This window comes from Sus scrofa, chromosome 1 (assembly GCF_054392235.1).
Source record: "Sus scrofa isolate SSC_HxYL_T2T_F1_AM1 chromosome 1, Sscrofa_HxYL_maternal_Yorkshire_Landrace_v2.0, whole genome shotgun sequence".
NCBI lineage: Eukaryota > Metazoa > Chordata > Mammalia > Artiodactyla > Suidae > Sus > Sus scrofa.
Window position 1 is genome coordinate 272,022,878 of NC_139383.1, and position 19,610 is coordinate 272,042,487.

The 19,610-nt window shown below is 37.4% G+C and overlaps 1 protein-coding gene across 6 annotated transcripts in view; it reads left to right on the top strand.

Moving 5' to 3' along the window:
• The window catches only part of CNTRL (centriolin), a 93,908-nt gene that overhangs the window by 4,350 nt on the left and 69,948 nt on the right, over positions 1-19,610 (top strand). For 4 of the 6 annotated variants that reach the window (XM_021068190.2, XM_084994423.1, XM_021068196.2 and 1 more), the window contains exons 2-7: positions 5,411-5,667; positions 8,218-8,348; positions 11,657-11,787; positions 13,672-13,813; positions 16,395-16,581; positions 18,470-18,663. In XM_021068190.2, the coding sequence (XP_020923849.2) occupies positions 5,451-5,667; positions 8,218-8,348; positions 11,657-11,787; positions 13,672-13,813; positions 16,395-16,581; positions 18,470-18,663 (1,002 nt within the window). In that variant the 5' untranslated portion in view covers positions 5,411-5,450. Of the gene's footprint in view, positions 1-5,410; positions 5,668-8,217; positions 8,349-11,656; positions 11,788-13,224; positions 13,413-13,671; positions 13,814-16,394; positions 16,582-18,469; positions 18,664-19,610 lie in introns of all 6 variants that reach the window. The other 2 variants (XM_084994445.1, XM_084994455.1) reach the window with 1 other exon arrangement.

A 19,610-nucleotide genomic window follows, 5' to 3' on the forward strand; every position in this document is an offset into this window, starting at 1 on the left:
GCCTGAGAACCTCCATATGCCGTGAGTGCAGCTCTAGAAAAGACAAAAAAAGAAAAAAAAAGGAAAGTTTCTGGGCAGAGGATCAAACCCACGCCACAGCAGTGACCTGGGCCACTGCAGTACCAGTGCCAGATCCTTAACCCATCACACCACAAGGAAATTCCATAACCTCTTGATCTTTAAATTGGGGATAATAACACCTATTTCTAGGTGTTGTTAATTAATTAATATTAATTATCTACTATTTTCTGTAGTTGCTGTAGTTAATCCTAATATGATGATACGTATAAGAGTTTGTCACAATATTTGGTACATGGTAAAGTTAGTAATGAAACTGGGAAAATGAAAACAATATAGTTGAAGTGATTGGTCTGGTTTTCTTGTGAGACTTATAAATTAATTCTGAAAACAGCACCCACGGAAGAATTCCATAAATGTTTTGGGCAAGATCAACCTTCCTAGAATGACTGTATAGTCATTGAAAGGTATTACATCTACTAAATCTTGGATAATTGATTTGCTGTATTAACGGCAACTGTCCATTACATGTATTGTGTGTGTTCCAACCATTTAAAAAGTTTCTTCATAATCCCTGCCTATGTAATAATACCCATATATATACTTGTGAAAGTGTATTTATTATATGTGAAGATGTTCATACATCCAACCATGATAATATCTCTTTAATACCAATTTTTATGGCTTTAAGATTTGAGCTACCCAAAATCTTTGGATTGCAAGTTACTTTTCTGAAAATGAATTTGTTTTGTCTTCACATTTTAAGTAGTTAGAGTAGGGGAGATTATGGATATTGAGCAAAAATAGGATCATTCTTAATGCAACTTTGCTCAAGACCTATACATGTTATAAGATTTTTTTGTTTAAAATTTTATAAAATTAATAATTTTCGCAATGTTTTTAGACGAAGTGTGCTTATAAGAACAATTGCATGTCATGAAATTTTTTTTTTTTTTGTATAACCTGACTCGTAAATTAGGACTCCTGGTATTGAGGACTAATACTGCTCAAGAAGATACCTTTTTTGTTGAAGTACTAAATAGCATTTCATTGGTTCCACGTTCTTTATGAATAATCCATTCAATAATTCATTCAATATTAATTATCTACTATATTCTAGGCTCTGTTCTAGGCCTGGAATACATCAGTGAGCAATATCACTACTTTCATGGAACTTATATTCTACTAGATTAACTATGTGATTTGACTTAAAATTTTCTTAAAATTTGAGAGGAGAATGGATTCTCGTCATTACACCGGCTAACATTGTGTCTGATCAAGTCATTTACCATTCTTGGGCTAGTTTTCTCATGTAATATGTATAGGAATTTGATCAAATGATTATTGACCAGGCTGCCAAGACCATTCAATGGGGAAAGGGCAGTTTTTTCAAAAATGGTGCTGGGAAAACTGAATATCCACATGCAGAAGAATGAATTTTGACCTTTACGTAATACCATATACAAAAATTAACTCAAAATGGGAGTTCCCGTCGTGGCGCAGTGGTTAACGAATCCGACTAGGAACCATGAGGTTGCGGGTTGGGTCCCTGCCCTTGCTCAGTGGGTTAACGATCCGGCGTTGCCGTGAGCTGTGGTGTAGGTTGCAGACGCGGCTCGGATCCCGCGTTGCTGTGGCTCTGGCGTAGGCCGGTGGCTGCAGCTCCGATTCAACCCCTAGCCTGGGAACCTCCATATGCCGCGGGAGCGGCCCAAGAAATAGCAAAAAGACAAAAAGAAAAAAAAAAAAAATTAACTCAAAATGGATCAAAAACCTAAATGTAAGACCTAAAATTATAAATTTCTCAGAAGAAAACATAGGGCAAAAGCCTCATGACATTGGACTTGGCAATGATTTCTTGGATGTGACCCTGAAGGAACAGGCAACAAAAGAAAAAACAGGGAGTTCCTGTTGTGGTGCATCAGAAATGAATCTGACTAGTATTCTTGAGTATGTGGGTTCAATCCCTGGCTTTGTTCAGTGGCTAGGGGATCCGGCGTTGCCATGAGCTGTGGTGTAGGTCACAGATGCAGCTTGGATCCTGTGTTGCTGTGGCTCTGGTGTAGGCCAGCAGCTATAATTCCAATTCAGCCCTTAGCCTGGGAACTTCCATATGCCATGGGTGTAGCCCTAAAAAGCAAAAAAAAAAAAAAGGAGTTCCCGTCGTGGCGCAGTGGTTAATGAATCCGACTAGGAACCATGAGGTTGCGGGTTCGGTCCCTGCCCTTGCTCAGTGGGTTAACGATCCGGCGTTGCCGTGAGCTGTGGTGTAGGTTGCAGACACGGCTCGGATCCTGCGTTGCTGTGGCGCTGGCGTAGGCCGGTGGCTACAGCTCCGATTCAACCCCTAGCCTGGGAACCTCCATATGCCGCGGAAGCGGCCCAAGAAATAGCAACAACAACAACAACAACAAAAGACAAAAGACAAAAAAAAAAAAAAAAAAAAAAAAGGACTTATTAAAAAATTATTAAAAATGAACTTCAAAGGATAATATCGCAGGAATTCCCTGGTGGCCTAGTGGGTTAAGGATTAAGTCACTGTGGTGGCACGGGCTTGGTCCCTGGCCCCAGAACTTCTGTATGCTGTGGGTGCAGCCACACATACACACAAAGACAATATCACAGAGTAAATACCACAGGCAACCCAGAGAACGGGAGAAAATTTTTGCAAATCATATCTGATAAGGGATCGATATCCAGATTATATAGCGAGAACTCTGAAACTGACAAATAGCAAAAAACAACGTGATTTTGAGCAAAACAATTGAAAAGGCATTTCTTCAAAGACATACAAATGGCCAATAAGTACATGAAAAGATGCTCAACATCATTAAGCATTAGGGAAGTGCAAGTCAAAACTACAGAGATACCACCTAGTACCCATTAGGATGGTTACATTCCAAAACAAAAAATAATAGGAGTTCCCATTGTGGCTCAGTGGGTTAAGAACCCGACTACTATCCTTGTGGATGCAGGTTTGATCTCTGGCCTCACTCAGTGGGTCAAGGATCCAGCATTGCACAAGCTGTGGCATAGGTCACAGATGTGGCTTGGATCCTGCGTTGCCGTAGCTGTGGTATAGGCCATCACCTGCAGCTCTGATTCTACCCCTAGCCCAGGAACTTCCATATGCCGCAGGTATGGACACAAAAAAAAATGTTGGCAAGAATGTGATGAAGTTAGAACCCCCATACACTGTTGCTGAGGGTGTAAATGGTGAATGTAATTGGTACACCTGCTGTAGAAAACATTGTGATTCATCAAAAAATTAAAGGCAGAATTGCCATATGATCTAGCAATTCTCCTTCTGAGTCTACACCCAAAAAAATTGAAAGCAGGGTGTATTAGTATACCCGTGTCTATAGCAATAGTATTCACAATAGCTAAAACATGAAAGCAACCCAAATGTTTGGATAAGCAAAATGTGGTATAGACATACAGTAGAATATTATTCAATCTACAGAAGGAAGTAAATTCTGACATATACTATAACATGGATAAATCTTGGGGACATGCTAAATGAAACAAACCAGTCATGAAAAGCTGGTATGACTCCATTCGTACAAGATACTTAGAATAGTCAAAGTAATAAAAACAGGAGTTCCCTTCGTGGTGCAGTGGTTAACGAATCCGACTAGGAACTGTGAGGTTGCAGGTTCGATCCTTGGCCTTGCTCATTGGTTAAGGATCCGGCGTTGCCATGAGCTGTGGTGTAGGTCACAGACAAGGCTTGGATCCTGCGTTGCTGTGGCTGTGGCGTAGGCTGGCAGCTTACAGCTCCGATTAGACCCCTAGCCTGGGAACCTCCATATGCTGTGGGAGCGGCCCTAGAAAAGGCAAAAAGACAAAAAACAAAACAAACAAACAAAAAACCTAATAAAAACAGTAGAATGGTGGTTGACAAGGACTGGGACAGGAGGGATGGGAAGGTATTGTTTAATAGGTATAGAATTTCTATTTTATAAGATGAAAAGATAGATAGTATTGGTAGTTGTACATTATGAGTGTATTTAATACCACTGAGCTGTCAGTTTGAAATAGTTAAGATAGTATGAGAAAAAGAATTATAAACACGTATGACTAGGTCACTATGCTGTAGAGCAGAAATTGGTACAACACTGTAAATCAACTGTACTTTAATAAAATAAAGCAGTTAAGATGGTAAATTTTAAAAGTTTTTTTAAAAAGAAAAGAAAAAAAGACTAAGGACAGGCATTTGTGGCAGAAGAAATGTGTAGAAGTCCTTGTGATTGGAGCCTGCAGAGCTGAGGGAGCCAGTGGCAGATGTGAGGCTAGAGAGACAGGGTGATATCATGGGGGATCTCATAGATCATGATAAATATTTCGTTTATTACAGACCACTAGATTAACTTTTTAAATAGATCACTCTGTCTGACTGCAATATAGTGATGGAGGAGTAAGGTAAGAGAACTACTATTAGCTATTATCAGTTAGAAGCTATTATAGAAATTTGATAAAGGTGTAGATTAGAGTGGGCAAGAGTGGAGATGGAAAAAACAGACTAGTTTGAAAGAGATTTAGCAGATAGAATTGACAAAACTTGGTGATTGATTGGTTATGGGACAAAGGGAGAAGGGAGCACGAAGAATGATTCACAGCTTTCTGGCTTATTCCCAGCAGCATGGTTCACCAGTTAGGGAACATGGGAGGAGGAACAGGATGGGAGGGAAATTAGAGAAGAATGAGGGAAATGATAAATTCACTTTGGACGTGTTCATTCAGGATGCCAGTGAGAAATCAAGTAAGCATTTGGGGATAAGTGTGTGGAACTCAGAGAAAAGTTGGATTGAAGATGTAAATATCAGTATACAGGTGGCATTGGGAACCTATATTTCGATCGTCTAAATTAAGATTAGAGAGAGACCAGAAGAGACTTGAGGAGCTCTGACATTGAAAGATTGAACAGGAGAGCCCTGAGTAGCAAAGGAGGCCAAGGAGTGACCAGGGAGAGGGGAGGGCACCAGGAGAGTTCCCAGAAGCCAAAAGAATAAACTGAGGAAGCAGAGAGTGCTTATCAGTATGAAATACTGCTGGTTGCCAACTATTTCCAGCTTCCTACATTCTAGGATCCCTTGTGGATAGAAGGGGCCTTATGACCAGTTTGGGCTAATAAGTTGAGAACCAAAATGACAGGTGACACTTCTGGCTGGAGTATGTCAGTCCAAGACCCTTTGGAGGTCTTTTCTCTCTGGTAAAATAATCAGCAATGTTTGAAATGGTGTCTGCTCCCATCAGCTTGAAGTAGTATGTATGGGTTCTAGTATCTATAGCCTCTGAGTTTATAACTTTGTAGTCTTGAAAATTCTAGAAGTAGATTAATTCAATAGTTTTAATAGTTCTAAGAAATTAACTTTGTTAAATATGCTAAAAGCTCTTACAGGTTTTGATGGACACCTGGCTTTATTCTTGCAATGAAGAAAGGTCCGCAGCAAAAAATTTCCCAAACAAAGATGCCACCATCATCTCACCCTCCTAGTCCATCATCTCTTACATCCAATATGAGATCTAGGTCACTTTCACCTTTAAGTGGATCCGAGACTCTGCCTTTTCATTCTGGAAGACAGTGGTATGAGCAAACCGAAATTATAGGTGAAAACACTATGCTTTTGGACTACCAAGACCATAAAGGTATTGCTTTTTACTCTAAGAATTTCACCACATACTCTTACGTACAGATGGAAAATATTGAACTTACATTTTTGGTCCAAAATATTAACTTGACCTATTGTTTTTATTGACGGAAATTGTGTAAGGACAATGGAGACTTGTGGGTGAGGGTGAAGATGTCTGACAGGGTTAGGAGAAGGGAGTTTCCAGAAAGAGGAAACTTTATTTCCTGTGATAGGCGAGTGCCTTAAAGCTTATATGTGAAATTTACCATCTTCCTTGGTTAGGGAGAGGGCATACCTGTTCACTTTAGAATGGAGTGCCTTGATTTACTATAAAAATGCTATCTACCCTTGGGGGCTGTTCTAGTCTGCTTATTGGCAAGCTGCTAATCTGTGAATGGTCCACCTTCCACATAGGGAATACGAATATATATATATTCCACTTCCATGTATATATGTGTGTATGTATATAGCTCACCAAGTTTTTTTTTTTTTTTTCCCACTTAAAAGCATTTTATTCGTCTGGAAATCTATTCTCAAAAATAGATTCTTTTTGGAGTTCCTGTGTGGCTCATTGGGTTAAGAATCTGACTAGTATCTATGAGAATGTGGGTTCGATCCCTGTCCTCATTCAGTGGGTTAAAAGATCCAGCATTGCCATGAGCTATGGTGTAGGTCGCAGATGTGGCTCGAATCCTGTGTTGCTGTGGCTATGGCATAGGCCAGCAGCTGCAGCTCCCATTCAACCCCTAGCCTGGGAACTTCCATATGCCACAGGTGTAGCCCTAAAAAGGAAAAAAAAAAAAAAATTTTTTTTAAAGGAATTTGTTTAATGTGATTAAATGTGAAAAAAAATTTTGTGATGTCTTTGCTAAGTCATTAAATCTGTCATCAAACTCTGTTGACCTGAATATTGATCTGAATAAACTTTATCAGTATCGAGTTTAAACATACCCTTGCTGCCCATAGGTACATTGTTATTTCTGATTTGATTAACTTTTTAGAATATTTTCTTCCTTAGAAGGGCCCAAAATTTTTTAAATTTTATTTTGAACCAAAATAAATATAATGTTAACTTATTATAAGTAATCATAGAGAAACTTTGCCCCACAGCCTGGATCTGAACCCAGAATTAATTATTTTTGATTCATAAAGAAAGAATCAAGAGGCAATTTTCTTTTTATGGCTGCTGCTGTAAAATTTAACACAGCTTTAGTAAGCTTTGGCTGCAATATCCAGGAATGTTTTAAGACAGGGCATGCTATCCATTAACCTAGTACTTAATCTCTATAAAATTATGTTGTGGTCTTTCATATCTAAAAAAACAACAAGTTTGAGTTTCCTACCATTAAAAAAAAAGAAAAGAGAATTTTTAAGAATTCTGGTGTTTTTGAACTTTAGAATTTTAAAAAACAACTAGAAGGTGTCAGTATATTTTTTTAAAAATAACGAACATTTCTGGGAACTATGTCTAGTCACTTATGATAGAGCATGATAATGTGAGAAAATAGAATGTGTACATGTATGTGTAACTGGGTCACCATGCTGTACAGTAGGAAAAAAAATTGTATTGGGGAAATAAACAGTTAAAAAAAAAGAAATCCCTCCAATAGCAATTAAATAAATTTGCATTAAAACAACAATTAAAAAAATAACCAACATTAAAATATTACTAAGGAGTTCCCACTGTGGAGCAGTGGGGTCAGCAGCATACTTGCAGCGCCAAGAACACAAGTTCAACTCCTAGCCCAGCACAGTGGTTTAATGGATCCAGCATTGTCACAGCTGTGGTTTAGGTCAAAACAGCAGCTCAGATCTGATTCCTGGCCTGGCAACTCCATATACCATGGGGCAGCCAAAAAAAAAAAAAAAAAAAAAGAAAGAGAAAATGTTGCTAAAAACTTTAGTGCTGCATATGATGAAAAGTACAAATTTTAGACTTATCTGCCTAGGTTCAAGTCCTAGATTTGCACATTACTAAGATCTTGAACAGATTATTAAAATTTTTTATAAAGGGGAATCGTAATTTCCATCCCAAAGGTTTGTTGTACAAATTTAAAAAATGTTTTTGTGTGTCTTTTTAGGGCTGCACGCACAGCATATGGAAGTTCCCAGGCTAGGGGTTGAATTGGAGCTATAGCTGCTGGCCTGTGCCACAGCCACAGCAACACAGGATCCGAGCCATGTCTGCGACCTACACCACAGCTTGCATCAACGCCAGTGCTTTAGCCCACTGAGCGATGCCAGGGATGGAACCCTCATCCTCATGGATACTAGTCAGATTCGTAACCCACTGAGCCACAACAGATACTTATAAAATTTTTCAGTGTAAAGCAATTAGCACAAAGCTTGCCACACAGTTAATATTTATAGATTTTAACTTACTGTCATTGTTATGAAATGCTACATAAAGTAAAATGTTATTGTTAAAACATTGCAATTAGAACTATCCAGCTGTTTTTATGTATGCATGGCTTAACAGTTTTTTGTTATATAACATCAAAACAATTTGTTTTTCAAAGTATTCATGTCTTTCTCTACTGATAATTATCTATTTCTGTAATTTCAGAAGCTGACTCACGTGGAGGAGTTCGATATATTACAGAGGCCCTTGTTAAAAAACTTACTAAACAGGATAATTTGGCCTTGGTAAAATCTTTGAACCTTTCACTTTCTAAAGATGGTGGCAAGAAATTTAGGGTAGGTTACTAACATTTCTGAATACAGACATTGTTTTTAATTTTTATGAGCTTTAAAATTTAAAAAATATTAATTAAATTTACAGTACCATTTCATCCTAATGTCACCTAATTTGTAGCAGATCCTTTATTGTTTCCAGTGAAAGTTTTCCATCAGAAGGATGACATCTTCAAATTCATAAGCTCATGTCATTCTGTGTATTATTGATGCTCTCTAGAGAAGGGGTCAGCAAACTACAACCTGCAGGCTAAATTGGGCCTACTGCCTATTTTTGTTAATAAAGGTTTATTATAGCACAACTTTGCTCATTTGTTTACATTTTGTCTGTGACTGTGTTTGCAGTAGTGTAGCAGAGGTAAGTGGTTGTCACAGACTACATGGCTCACAAAGCCAAAAATATTTACTGTCTGGCTTTTTACAGAGAAAGGTTGCTAATCCCTGCTCCAGAGTATTTACTACTTTATTCATAAACTATGGGACATGAGCACATTGTAATAGACAACTTAATTTTTTAGCTGGAAAAAATGTAAACTTAGATACCTATTATGTTAGTCATAAAAATTAATTCTAGAAGATTGAAGATCTTAATGAAAACAAAACAAAAATCAACAAAAGTGCTATAAAAATATTAGGAAAGAATATAGGAGAATATTTTTTTTTAAATCTTAAGAGTTGGGAAGGCCCTTCTAAGCAAACACCAACCCTAATACCACAAAGAAAAATATTGAGAGATTTACCTTATGTAAAGATGAAAAAGTTGTGTTTAATGAACAATGTTTTTTAAAAGGTTAGAGAAAAACAACAAACTGGCAGGTAGTATTTCCAACATATGTAACAATAGCCCATTAATATAAAGAGCTCTTATTACAATTCAATAGAAAGAGACAACTAAATGAAAAATGTGCAAGTATATGAAGTTTATTCACAAAAGTATTATAAATGGCTAATATTAACATGAAAATTTGTTCAACTTCATTAATATCAGAGATGTGAAATAAAATAATAATTTGATATCATTTTTTGCCTTGTATGTCTAATGGACAGGAATTAAAAGGATTATTTCAGTGTTCAGAAAGGTGTGGTGGATGGGTATTCTCATATAGTTTTAGTATGTATAGATTGGTGCAGCAGTTTAGGAAAACAGTTTTGTAGTATTTATCGAAATTTCAAATTTACTTACTTAATCCAGCAATTGAGTTTATACTTACTTAGTTTATACTCACCAACATAGCAGTTCTGCTCCTCGATATCTATCCTATTAATGTTTGCACACCCATCCAAAAGTGTCTGTGTAGTCATACTTTTTAAACATTATTTAAAATAGAAAAATTGGAAATAACTAAATATCTGTTGATAGGGGATTGCTTACAAAGATTTTGGTGCAGTGTACCATGAAATACATCAAGTTTCTTAAACAAAACAAAACAGAGCTCAGTGTATTAATGTGGGAAATATTCCAGTATATTTAATGAAAAAAACAAATTCTAAAATATTTTGTATAGTAAGGTCTTAAAAGATTTTTTTAAAAATGCTGTTTTTCTATTTATGTATATATAAATGTAAATGAATAGACAGGTCTGGATAGATACACAGCAGCCTCCTAACAATGGTTACCTCTGAGCAGTGAGATTTTTATAGGGACCTGGAGACCTGATGAAGCTTTTTGTTTTGTTTGGATTTTTTTATTAGAATATATTTATATGTTGTGTGATTAAGAAGAAAAAAACATCTTGGAAGTTTAAAGGTTCTAAAAATGAAATATCAAGTTGGTAAATCTTTACTGTGTACTTATATGCCAGGCATTGTATTAGGCTGTGGGAATAGATACAGAGGTGAGTAAGCTTAGTTTCTGATCTCTGGGATCTTAGCGCTTAGTGTGAAGAATGCCTAGGATTAAGAGGAAAAATAGTGAGGGGGAGTCAGAGAGAAAGAGGGAGAGACAGACCCAGTGAGATAGTCTGAAGGGGCTGTTCATTTAGGAGACCTAAGAGCATGATGAATGGAGGCCAAAGAAGGGGGAACTTAGACAGAAAAGGATGATATAAAATGTCACAGAATCATTAAATAGGATGAAAACTTGGAAGAAATTATTTGATTTGGCAGCTAAAAAGCCCTTCTATTTTTTCAAACCTACCACATTCATTCTTTTAGAGTCTTTGCATTTTTTTTTCTCTGCCTGATATTCTCCACCTCTTGATATTCATACAACTAGCTTATCATTAGGGTCTCAACTCAATGAGGCCTTCTCCTACCACCCAATTGTAATTAGCCACCTTCTCCACAGTCACTTTCTCTCATTTGTTCAGTCAACAGATATTTATTTAGTGCCCACCATGTGCCAGGCACTAGTACTGTAAATACAGCAGACAAAATCTGCTTTCTTGGTACCTCGGATTCTATCACATCACGTCGTCTTTATTTTCTTATGCTTCAGTGCCTGAAAATTTTGTTTCTCTGTTTACTGGCTTTCTCTGTGAATGAAATGAAGAACCTTGTTTTCCTTATTCACTACTGTATTTCCACATTTCCAGTACCTTGAACAGCTCTTGGCACATAATCCATGCTTGATAAATGTTTTTGGAATGGGTGAATAAATGGTGATCTTGGAGAGAGCTTTCTGAATACATAATAAGGGTGGAAAATGTATTGCCTTATCAGTAGAGTAATAGTGAATGAAAGGCAGCCAAGTAATGTCCACAACTTTTATGAGAAGATGGTGGCAAATAAGGAGGTAAAATGAAAACTCGATGGGAAACGAGTCCCATGGTTTGTATTATATAGAGGAGATTGAACACAGGCTCCTGTTGCAGGAAGATTATCTGGTTCACTGGTGTATCGCCATGGCCTGGTGCGACATCTGGCATGTAATAAATGCATAATGAATATCTGTAGAATGGTGATTCTTTCTAAACTTGAGGGGATGATCCAGGAAAAAGAAAGGGATTGAAGATACAAGAGCATGGGGAGAGGATATGAGTGAGGTTGTACAAAAGCTTGAGCACCTAGTTGAACTTTGAAAAAAGGTAGGGGGAAGGGGAGAGGCATAGAAAAGTTGAGGTGGAGGAAATTCTTGTTGGATAGTCTTCAGTTTCTTAGTAAATAGGAAGCACCATCCACTTTGGCAGCTTGAGGAGAGTTGCCACTGCTGGCCAAGAAGGGCCACACCAGGGGATTGTCTGGGAGAGCAGTAAGGGCTTATTTTATTCTCTGGTGACTGATCAGAAGAGTCCCTGATGCACATGCATACATGTCATGCTTATCTTGAGACATCTGTTATATAAAGTATTTATTCATTTGCTTCCATTTAGTATATCGAAAATTTGGAAAAATGTGTTAAACTTGAAATACTGAATCTTAGTCATAATCTAATAGGGAAGATTGAGAAGATGGACAAGCTGTTAAAATTACGTGAACTCAACCTATCATATAATAAAATCTGGTAAGTAAACACTTCTTTGGGTGGCATTGCAGGGTTGTCATCTTTGTTAAAGAGGTAAATTAATGCTGCCCATGTTACTGAAAGAATACTTTGATGAAAGAGCAGGCACTTTGATCGTTATTTGTTTGTAGTCTAGCCCTTCACATATGATAACTGTCATATTTTGGCATTACTAAAGTACAGAATATTGTCTGTCATTATCAAAGAAGGAGATATATTTTTGAGTACCAAATTTTATCTTTTTTTTTGGTCTTTTCTAGGGCTGCTCCTGTGGCATATGGAGGTTCCCAGACTAGGGGTCTAATCGGAGCTGTAGCTGCCAGCCTTCGCCAGAGCCACAGCAATGCCAGATCTGAGCCACGTCTGCGACGTACACCACAGCTCATGGCAACGCCGGATCCTTAACCCACTGAGCAAGGCCGGGATCGAAACCACAACCTCATGGTTCCTAGTCGGATTCGTTAACCACTGAGCCACAACGGAACTCCCCCAATTTTATCTTAATTCCAGTTTTGACAGAAAGTTTTCCGAGAGATAGTCTGTAATTAACTGCCTCATTACATTAAGAAAGTTGACATGAAGCAGAATATTTGAACCCTGTCATTTTAATCCTAAAGATATTTCACCCCATCTTGATCCTATGTATTTAGTGTATTTCTTAGAGCAATGAGCAAAGAACATCAGGCTAAATACCCTTCGTAATATATATTACTCTGAGAAATAAACATAAAATTTACAGTGGCTAAAAATACACACAGAAAACTTGTTATAGACAAAGTAATACAAATATCAAATCTTGAAAATCTTTATGTCTGTATATTTTCCCTCCACATTAGACTTGGTATATGTAATGACCAAAAAAACAAAACAACCAACAGTAGCAGAAGCTCTAATATGGTAAAAATGAAATGGGAAAAAGTGATTAATAAATCAAATCCTTAACGTAAAGTTTGTATTAAAAAAACTGACCCTGATGAAAATAATTGCAACAAAATAAAACTGAAAATAAAGAGGCCTGGAAGTATTTGCCCACTATAGAGAAATGACCAAGGAATTGGAGTTCCCATTGTGGCGCAGCGGAAACGAATCCGACTAGGAACCATGAGGTTTCGGGGTTAGATCCTTGGCCTCTTTCAGTCGGTTAAGGATCCGGCGTTGCCGTAAGCTGTGGTGTAGGTCGAAGACACGGCTCGGATCTGGCGTTGCTGTGGCTCTGGCACAGACTGGCGGTAACAGCTCTAATTAGACCCCTAGCCTGGGAACCTCCATATGCTGTGGGTGCAGCCCTAAAAAGGCAAAAACAAAAAGAAATGACCAAAGAATTGAGTTGTAATCAACTTGGGAAAATATTTCATCAATGAAAATTCATCAGTATGGGTGATAAATGTTTTATTCATTTAAATATTCTGATTAAAATATTTATGTTCATAAATACAGTATCATTCTGGGGGTTCACCAGCTCAAAATGGCTGCCACATCCTGCTGGCATAGCTAATCTTTTGGTGATGACTTCAGGTGATAATTGAGGACATCTTCTCTTGTGCATGGCGGTAGCACATAGCCCAGTGTGTGCTGTTGAATTTTCCAGCTCTTCCCCTTGCTGTCCACTAGTAGTCTTCACAGTGGTGAGTGAGAACGCCATGGACAGACATCTTTTCTGTACTGTGGGAGTGAGATAGGTAGAATTCCTGGGCACAAACAGTAGTGAAGAGTTTATCAGAGCTGTTCTGATAAATTTGTTTTTGGCCACTGTTTTTAAGTTCTCATTTATAAATTATAATTAGGCAACTCCATATTAAAACCAAGGCTTTTTATTTTAAAATTACAAGTGGAGGGACAATATCATTGTACTTACTAAGTTTAATTTTACCCTTTGGTTTTCAGCAAAATTGAAGGTATAGAAAATATGCATAATCTACAAAAGCTAAACCTTGCAGGAAATGAAATTGAACATATTCCAATATGGTTAGGGAAGAAGTTAAAATGTTTGCGAGTCCTCAATCTGAAAGGGAACAAGATATCATCGGTAAGTTTTTCAAAGTAGCAAGAAAATTTTTATTTTTTTTAAAATTTTTATTTCTTTGTCTTTTTAGGGCCGCACCCACGGCGTATAGAGGTTCCCAGGTAGAGGTCGAATTCAAGCTGCAGCTGCTGGCCTATCCCACAGCCATAGCAACGCCAGATCCTTAACCTGCTGAGCGCGGCCAGGGATCTAACCTGTGTCCTCATGGATGCTAGTCAAATTGTTTTCCGCTGGGCCACAATGGGAACTCCCAAGAAAACTTAAAAAATTTTTAGATTTGTTGAAGCAAAAGTTTAAAATCTAAGTGTTTTAAAAATGATGGCATTCCAGTTGTGACTCAGAGGGTTAGGAACCCAACATTGTGTCTGTGAGGATGTGGGTTCAATCCCTGGCCTCACTTAGTGGGTTAAGGATCCTGAGTTGCTGCAAGCTGTGGCGTAGGTTGCATATTTGGCTTGGATCCACTGTTGCTTTGACTGTGGCATAGGCCTCAGCTGCAGCTCCAGTTCAACCCCTACCCCAGGAACTTCTATATGCCATAGGTATGGCTATGAAAAGAAAAAAAGAGAGAGAGAGACTTCTAATGTTTTTGGTTCTTTGACCAAACATCAAATTCAGACATAACCTAGTATTCTTCTAGGGTAATTAAATATAGGCAGTCCTGGTTTTGCATGGTTCCATGTTAACTGAGAGTTGAGCTCTTAGCATTGCCCCATCTTTCATTTCGTTTGAGCCTCAGAATACTCTTGTTAAGGAAATAGTTCAGGGATTATTTTTATAATTCTGTGAGTTAGTGCCATTGTCTTATTTCCATTTTCAAAAGTCTCAGAGAGGATAACTCACTTAGCTAAAGTCACTCAACTTGTGCCAGAATCCAGGTCACTGAATGCCTAGATCAGAGTTCTTTTTTCAAACTTATGAATTAATCTGAATTATAGTATTAGATGTTACAGGAAGTTAATCACTAGCTTTTTATAGTAGGGCAAATTTGTTATCATGCTTCACATAATCTGATAATGATGTATATTTTTCTCTGGAGGGTATCTTATGATTTTCTTGTGATATTTATAATTAGATGTTCAGTAAGCATTGTGAAGTAAAAACATTAATTGATTTAAATCTGTATTAAAATTGGAGCAATCCTGTTATAAAGAACTTGTCTTTTTTTTTTTTTTTTTTTAATTTTTCTTTGCACCTGCAGCATGTGGAAGTTCCTGGGCAGGGATCAAACCGGCACTATAGCTTCTTTACGGAAGTGGTATGGGAATCAGATGAAATAATAGATGTGAAAACACTTTAAAAACATTATAAACACTAAATAACTCTAAGGTTATATTCCTTAAACTTTCACCAGTAGAAGCCAATAATAATAAATAACATTTATTTGATGCTGTGCAATGACTGTGCTTTATTATCTGATAAGGTGACTCTACCACTTCACTTTGACCGCTCAAGAGCCTCAGAGCCCAAGCCCCATGCCATGTAGCACAGCATCGCCTTGGGGCTCTTGGGGCTTATGGGGTGATGGGAAGAGTTTGCCATGAATCTGTCTGAAATTTGCCTCAAATGCTCTTAAAGTAGTTGATCCTTAGATAGTAGTGTTAGGAAAATCATTCAATAGATAATTCTTTATTCCTAATTTTTATGACTTTCTCACGCCAGTTTGTATTTGACATTGGCATCGGTAAGAGTGCACATCCACTGGGAGAGATTTATTTATACTAGCTATTGGAAGTAGTGTTTCTCAACTTTTTAAGCCCTCTTTGGATAAATGTAAATATCTTACTTCAGAACCATGAGTATCTCCATGTGTCCTGTTTCTTTTAACTATCAGTTATAACTGTTCTCTGAAGATTTACCAAACTTTTTTTTTTTTAGCCTAAATGGGTAAATTGTTTTTGATTGGTCCAATCAGTATATAATGAAAAGATAATAGGATTAGAGTTACACACTCTTGAATTCAAATCCTATTTCGTTATATGTAACCTCTGAGCTTTAAGCAAGTTACCTAAATTCTTTGAACAGCAATTTCATCTATAAAATTAAGATGATGCTCATTATATCATATGTTTTTGTGAGGAGTGAATGAAATGGCATATGGAAAATGCCTAGGAGTTCCCTTCATGGCTCAGTGGTTAATGAACCCGACTAGGAACCATGAGGACTCGGGTTCAATCCCTGGCCTCACTCAGTGGGTTAAGGATCCGGCATTGCCATGAGCTATGGTGTAGGTCTCAGATGTGGCTTGGATCCTGCTTGGCTGTGGCATAGGCCAGCAGCTATAGCTCCAATTTGACCCCTAGCCTGGGAACTTCTACATGCGGCGGGTATGGCCCTAAAAATCAAAAGAAAGAAAGGAAGGAAGGAAAGAGAGAAAGAGCCTAATATCACCCTTAATCCATTATAGATTCTCAAATGCTACTCCTTTCCATTCCTCCCTTCAAACTGCTGCTTTTGGGTAATAGTTTCATGAATAGATTCCTTGCCATATTAGTAGAAATTTCCTTGATTTACTACTTCTCTTAGGTATGTTTATGATTTTTCAATTCAGTTATACCAATAATAATGTTACATATCATTTCAGCTCCAAGATGTAAGCAAATTGAAACCACTTCAAGATTTGACTTCTCTGATCCTAGCTGAAAATCCTGTCGCGACCCTTCCTCATTACCTCCAGTTTACCATTTTTCACCTCCGTTCGCTAGAAAGTTTGGAAGGTCAGCCAGTAACCACTCAAGACAGACAGGAAGCTTTTGAGAGATTCAGTTTAGGTAAGGTGATATTTAGGGGAAAAAAAAAAAAAAAAACTAAACTAAATTTGGGTGGGAGAGGGATTTATTTCCAGAGGTTACCCAGAAAAATATATTTATTGTGAACTTGATAATGCTATTAAAATTTGCATAGAAAAAGACACCATAAATCAATGAATTTAATATTCATTACACTTGTACTGTGAGCCAGGCGTTTAGGAATGGCTCTCTGAGGAAGTGACATATAAGCTGAAGGCAAAGCCAGAGAGGATTAGCCATGTGAAGAAAGGCATTCACATGTGGGGAGCAGTTTGTACTTTGATGCTTGAAAAGACCCTGCTGAATCAAGAGACAGAAAGAAGCTCAATATGACCAGAGGATAGCTCAAGTAAAAGTTTGGAGAGATGGGGAGGCGTGCGATGCCACAGGGCCATGGGGTTTAGATTTTATTCCACGCACAGTGAAAGCCATGGACAACTTTTAAGTGGATGGGGACATGATCCAGTTTATATATTAAGATTAGTTCTGATGTAGGATGGAGAATGATTTGGAGCCTGGCAAAACTGAGATAAAGGGACATGTTAGGAGGCAATCGCAGTATCCTAGGATAGAGTTATTGGTGACCTGTATTTAGCTGGTAGATGTAGGTAGATGGGTCAACTTTGGAAGTAGGGTCAGCAGCACTTTATAATGGGTTGGATAATTCCCAGGCTTCTGTCTTGAGAAAGGGGTTGGATGGTAATATTGTCTATGAAAATGGGAGAACTCAGAATGTTGAGTGTGAATGTCTGTGAGACAACCAAGAAGATGTGAGTCTGGAGTTCAAAGATAGCTGTCCTAGAGGGATAAACTTGGGAGTCATCAGCATAAAAATGTTATTTAATTCCACCAGAACCAGCTTCCTCACTCAGACAGGGTTTGGGAAGAGCCGGAAGGGGAGACAGTAAAGGAAACTGAGAAAGGGAGGCCAAGAGGGTAGGAGAAAACCAGTGGGTTGCAAAAGCCCAGAGAAGATTTCAAGAGAGGAAGTGGTCAGCTGTGTTGAATGTTGCTGAGACATGAAGGAGGCAGATGAGCACAGAGAAGTGCTTTAGATTGGTAACACCACGATGATCTTGACGAGCAGTTAAGGAGTGGTTGGGACAAACGCAGGATTATAGATTGAAGATGGAATGGGAGAGAGACATTTGGGTGACGATTTGAAATTCCTCCACAGTTTCTCTCCCCTAGTATCTAATAAATGCTTTTGAAAAATGTTTTTTAAAAATGTCACCAGTAGCTGCCAAACCAGGAAATGGCCAGAAGCAAGTACAGTAAACCTCAAAGCTAGTAATGAAAGAAACAGAGAATATTCAAGAGCAGAGTGAAGAGACAAATCATGGCTCACTTCTTTTGGTCCTTGAGAAGACAAGGAAATGAGATCAGAAAAAAAAATGATCTCTTGATAACAGGGATGGGACACTTTCTCCATCAGAAGGGAAAGAAGATGTGTGTTAAGTGGGGGAAGTTTTGTTGCTTTGGTGGTAGGAAAATGAGGAAGGTCTCACTGGGGCAGGGGGGAAGGGTCTGTTTTCTCAATGAAAAATGAGATCATCAGCTGAGAAAGAAAATAGGAGTATGAGAGGTTAGAAGGAAAGAGGAACATGTGAAGTATCCATTTCAGCGTATTGGAAGTAAAGTGTTATCTTTAAAATTCTGTTTCCAAATGATAATGCCTTCTTACTTCTTAATGTAATTTACTTTCTAACTCAAGATAGTCTTTTTTACCCAAAACCGTAGTAAATAATTTAAAAGTAAAATTGTATTTGTACTATTCTAAGACTTCTTCTGCTATTATTTGAGAAATAGTCTTAACTCTCTTCAAATAGAAAATATAAGGATCAATAAACTATTAAATTTGTACTGACAGAGGAGGTAGAAAGACTGGAAAGAGACCTGGAAAAGAAGGTGATGGAAACTGAAGAGCTGAAGAGCAAACAAATAAGGTTCCTTGAAGAAATTAAAAATCAAGATAAATTGAACAAATCATTAAAAGAAGAGGCCATGTTACAAAAACAGAGCTGTGAGCAGCTAGAGAATAACCTAAACACAAAAAATGAACTGGTAAGTCTGTATTTTACATTGCTTTGACTATATTCTCTTGAAATAGAGAATTCTTTGCTCTTAGGTCTGAAAAATACAACTCCTGACCATAGATTGGGGAAGATGTGGTTTAACAGAAGTATGTGCAAAAGGTTTTACAAATTGTAGAAGACTGTGCACTGTATGGTAGGACTGCCCCAAAGTGACTACTCTCTTGGCCTGTGTTGTGTGAAGTATGGTGTCCACAACAAAGGAGGAAGGTGAAAACCCCACACCATAGGCTGTATTTTTCTTTTAACAACAGCATTATTGGTGAGACTGTACATTGGCAAAAACTTTTAGAAAGCAATTTGGAAAAATTATCCAAATTTACATGGGCATACCCTATGTGCTATGTATTAGAAATATTATAGTATTTGATATCATATTTATATTATTTATTATTATATAATAGTTACAGTATAATACATGACATATATTTCCAAAAAAATATTCTATAGAAGTGGTAGCAAGAATGTGTAAAGTTATCATATATGTGTAGATGTGTGCATATATGTATGTGAGTACATGTATATATATAATGACATTCACTACATTATTGCTTATATTAGAAAAATATTGAGAGTAACTAAAATGTCCCTCAGTGGATATCCATGTGGTAGAATAATTGTGTTCCTATCAAAGTAAGGTAGAGCTGCATCTGACACATACTGCTATATGAAAAAAAGCAAGCTGTAAAACAGTATATCAACTATGGTCCAATATATAAGGAAAGTATATAATAGTATAAGTAGGTCAGATGGTAGAATGTATACCAAATTCTTGACAGCAGTTATTTTGGGAGAATGGAATTATAGAGCACTTTCAAATTGCTGTTTATCCGTAATGTTTAAATTTTAAATAATTTGACTTTACAGTTGAAATTGGTAGAAAAGATATATTTTTTATTTTTTCCATTATAATTGATT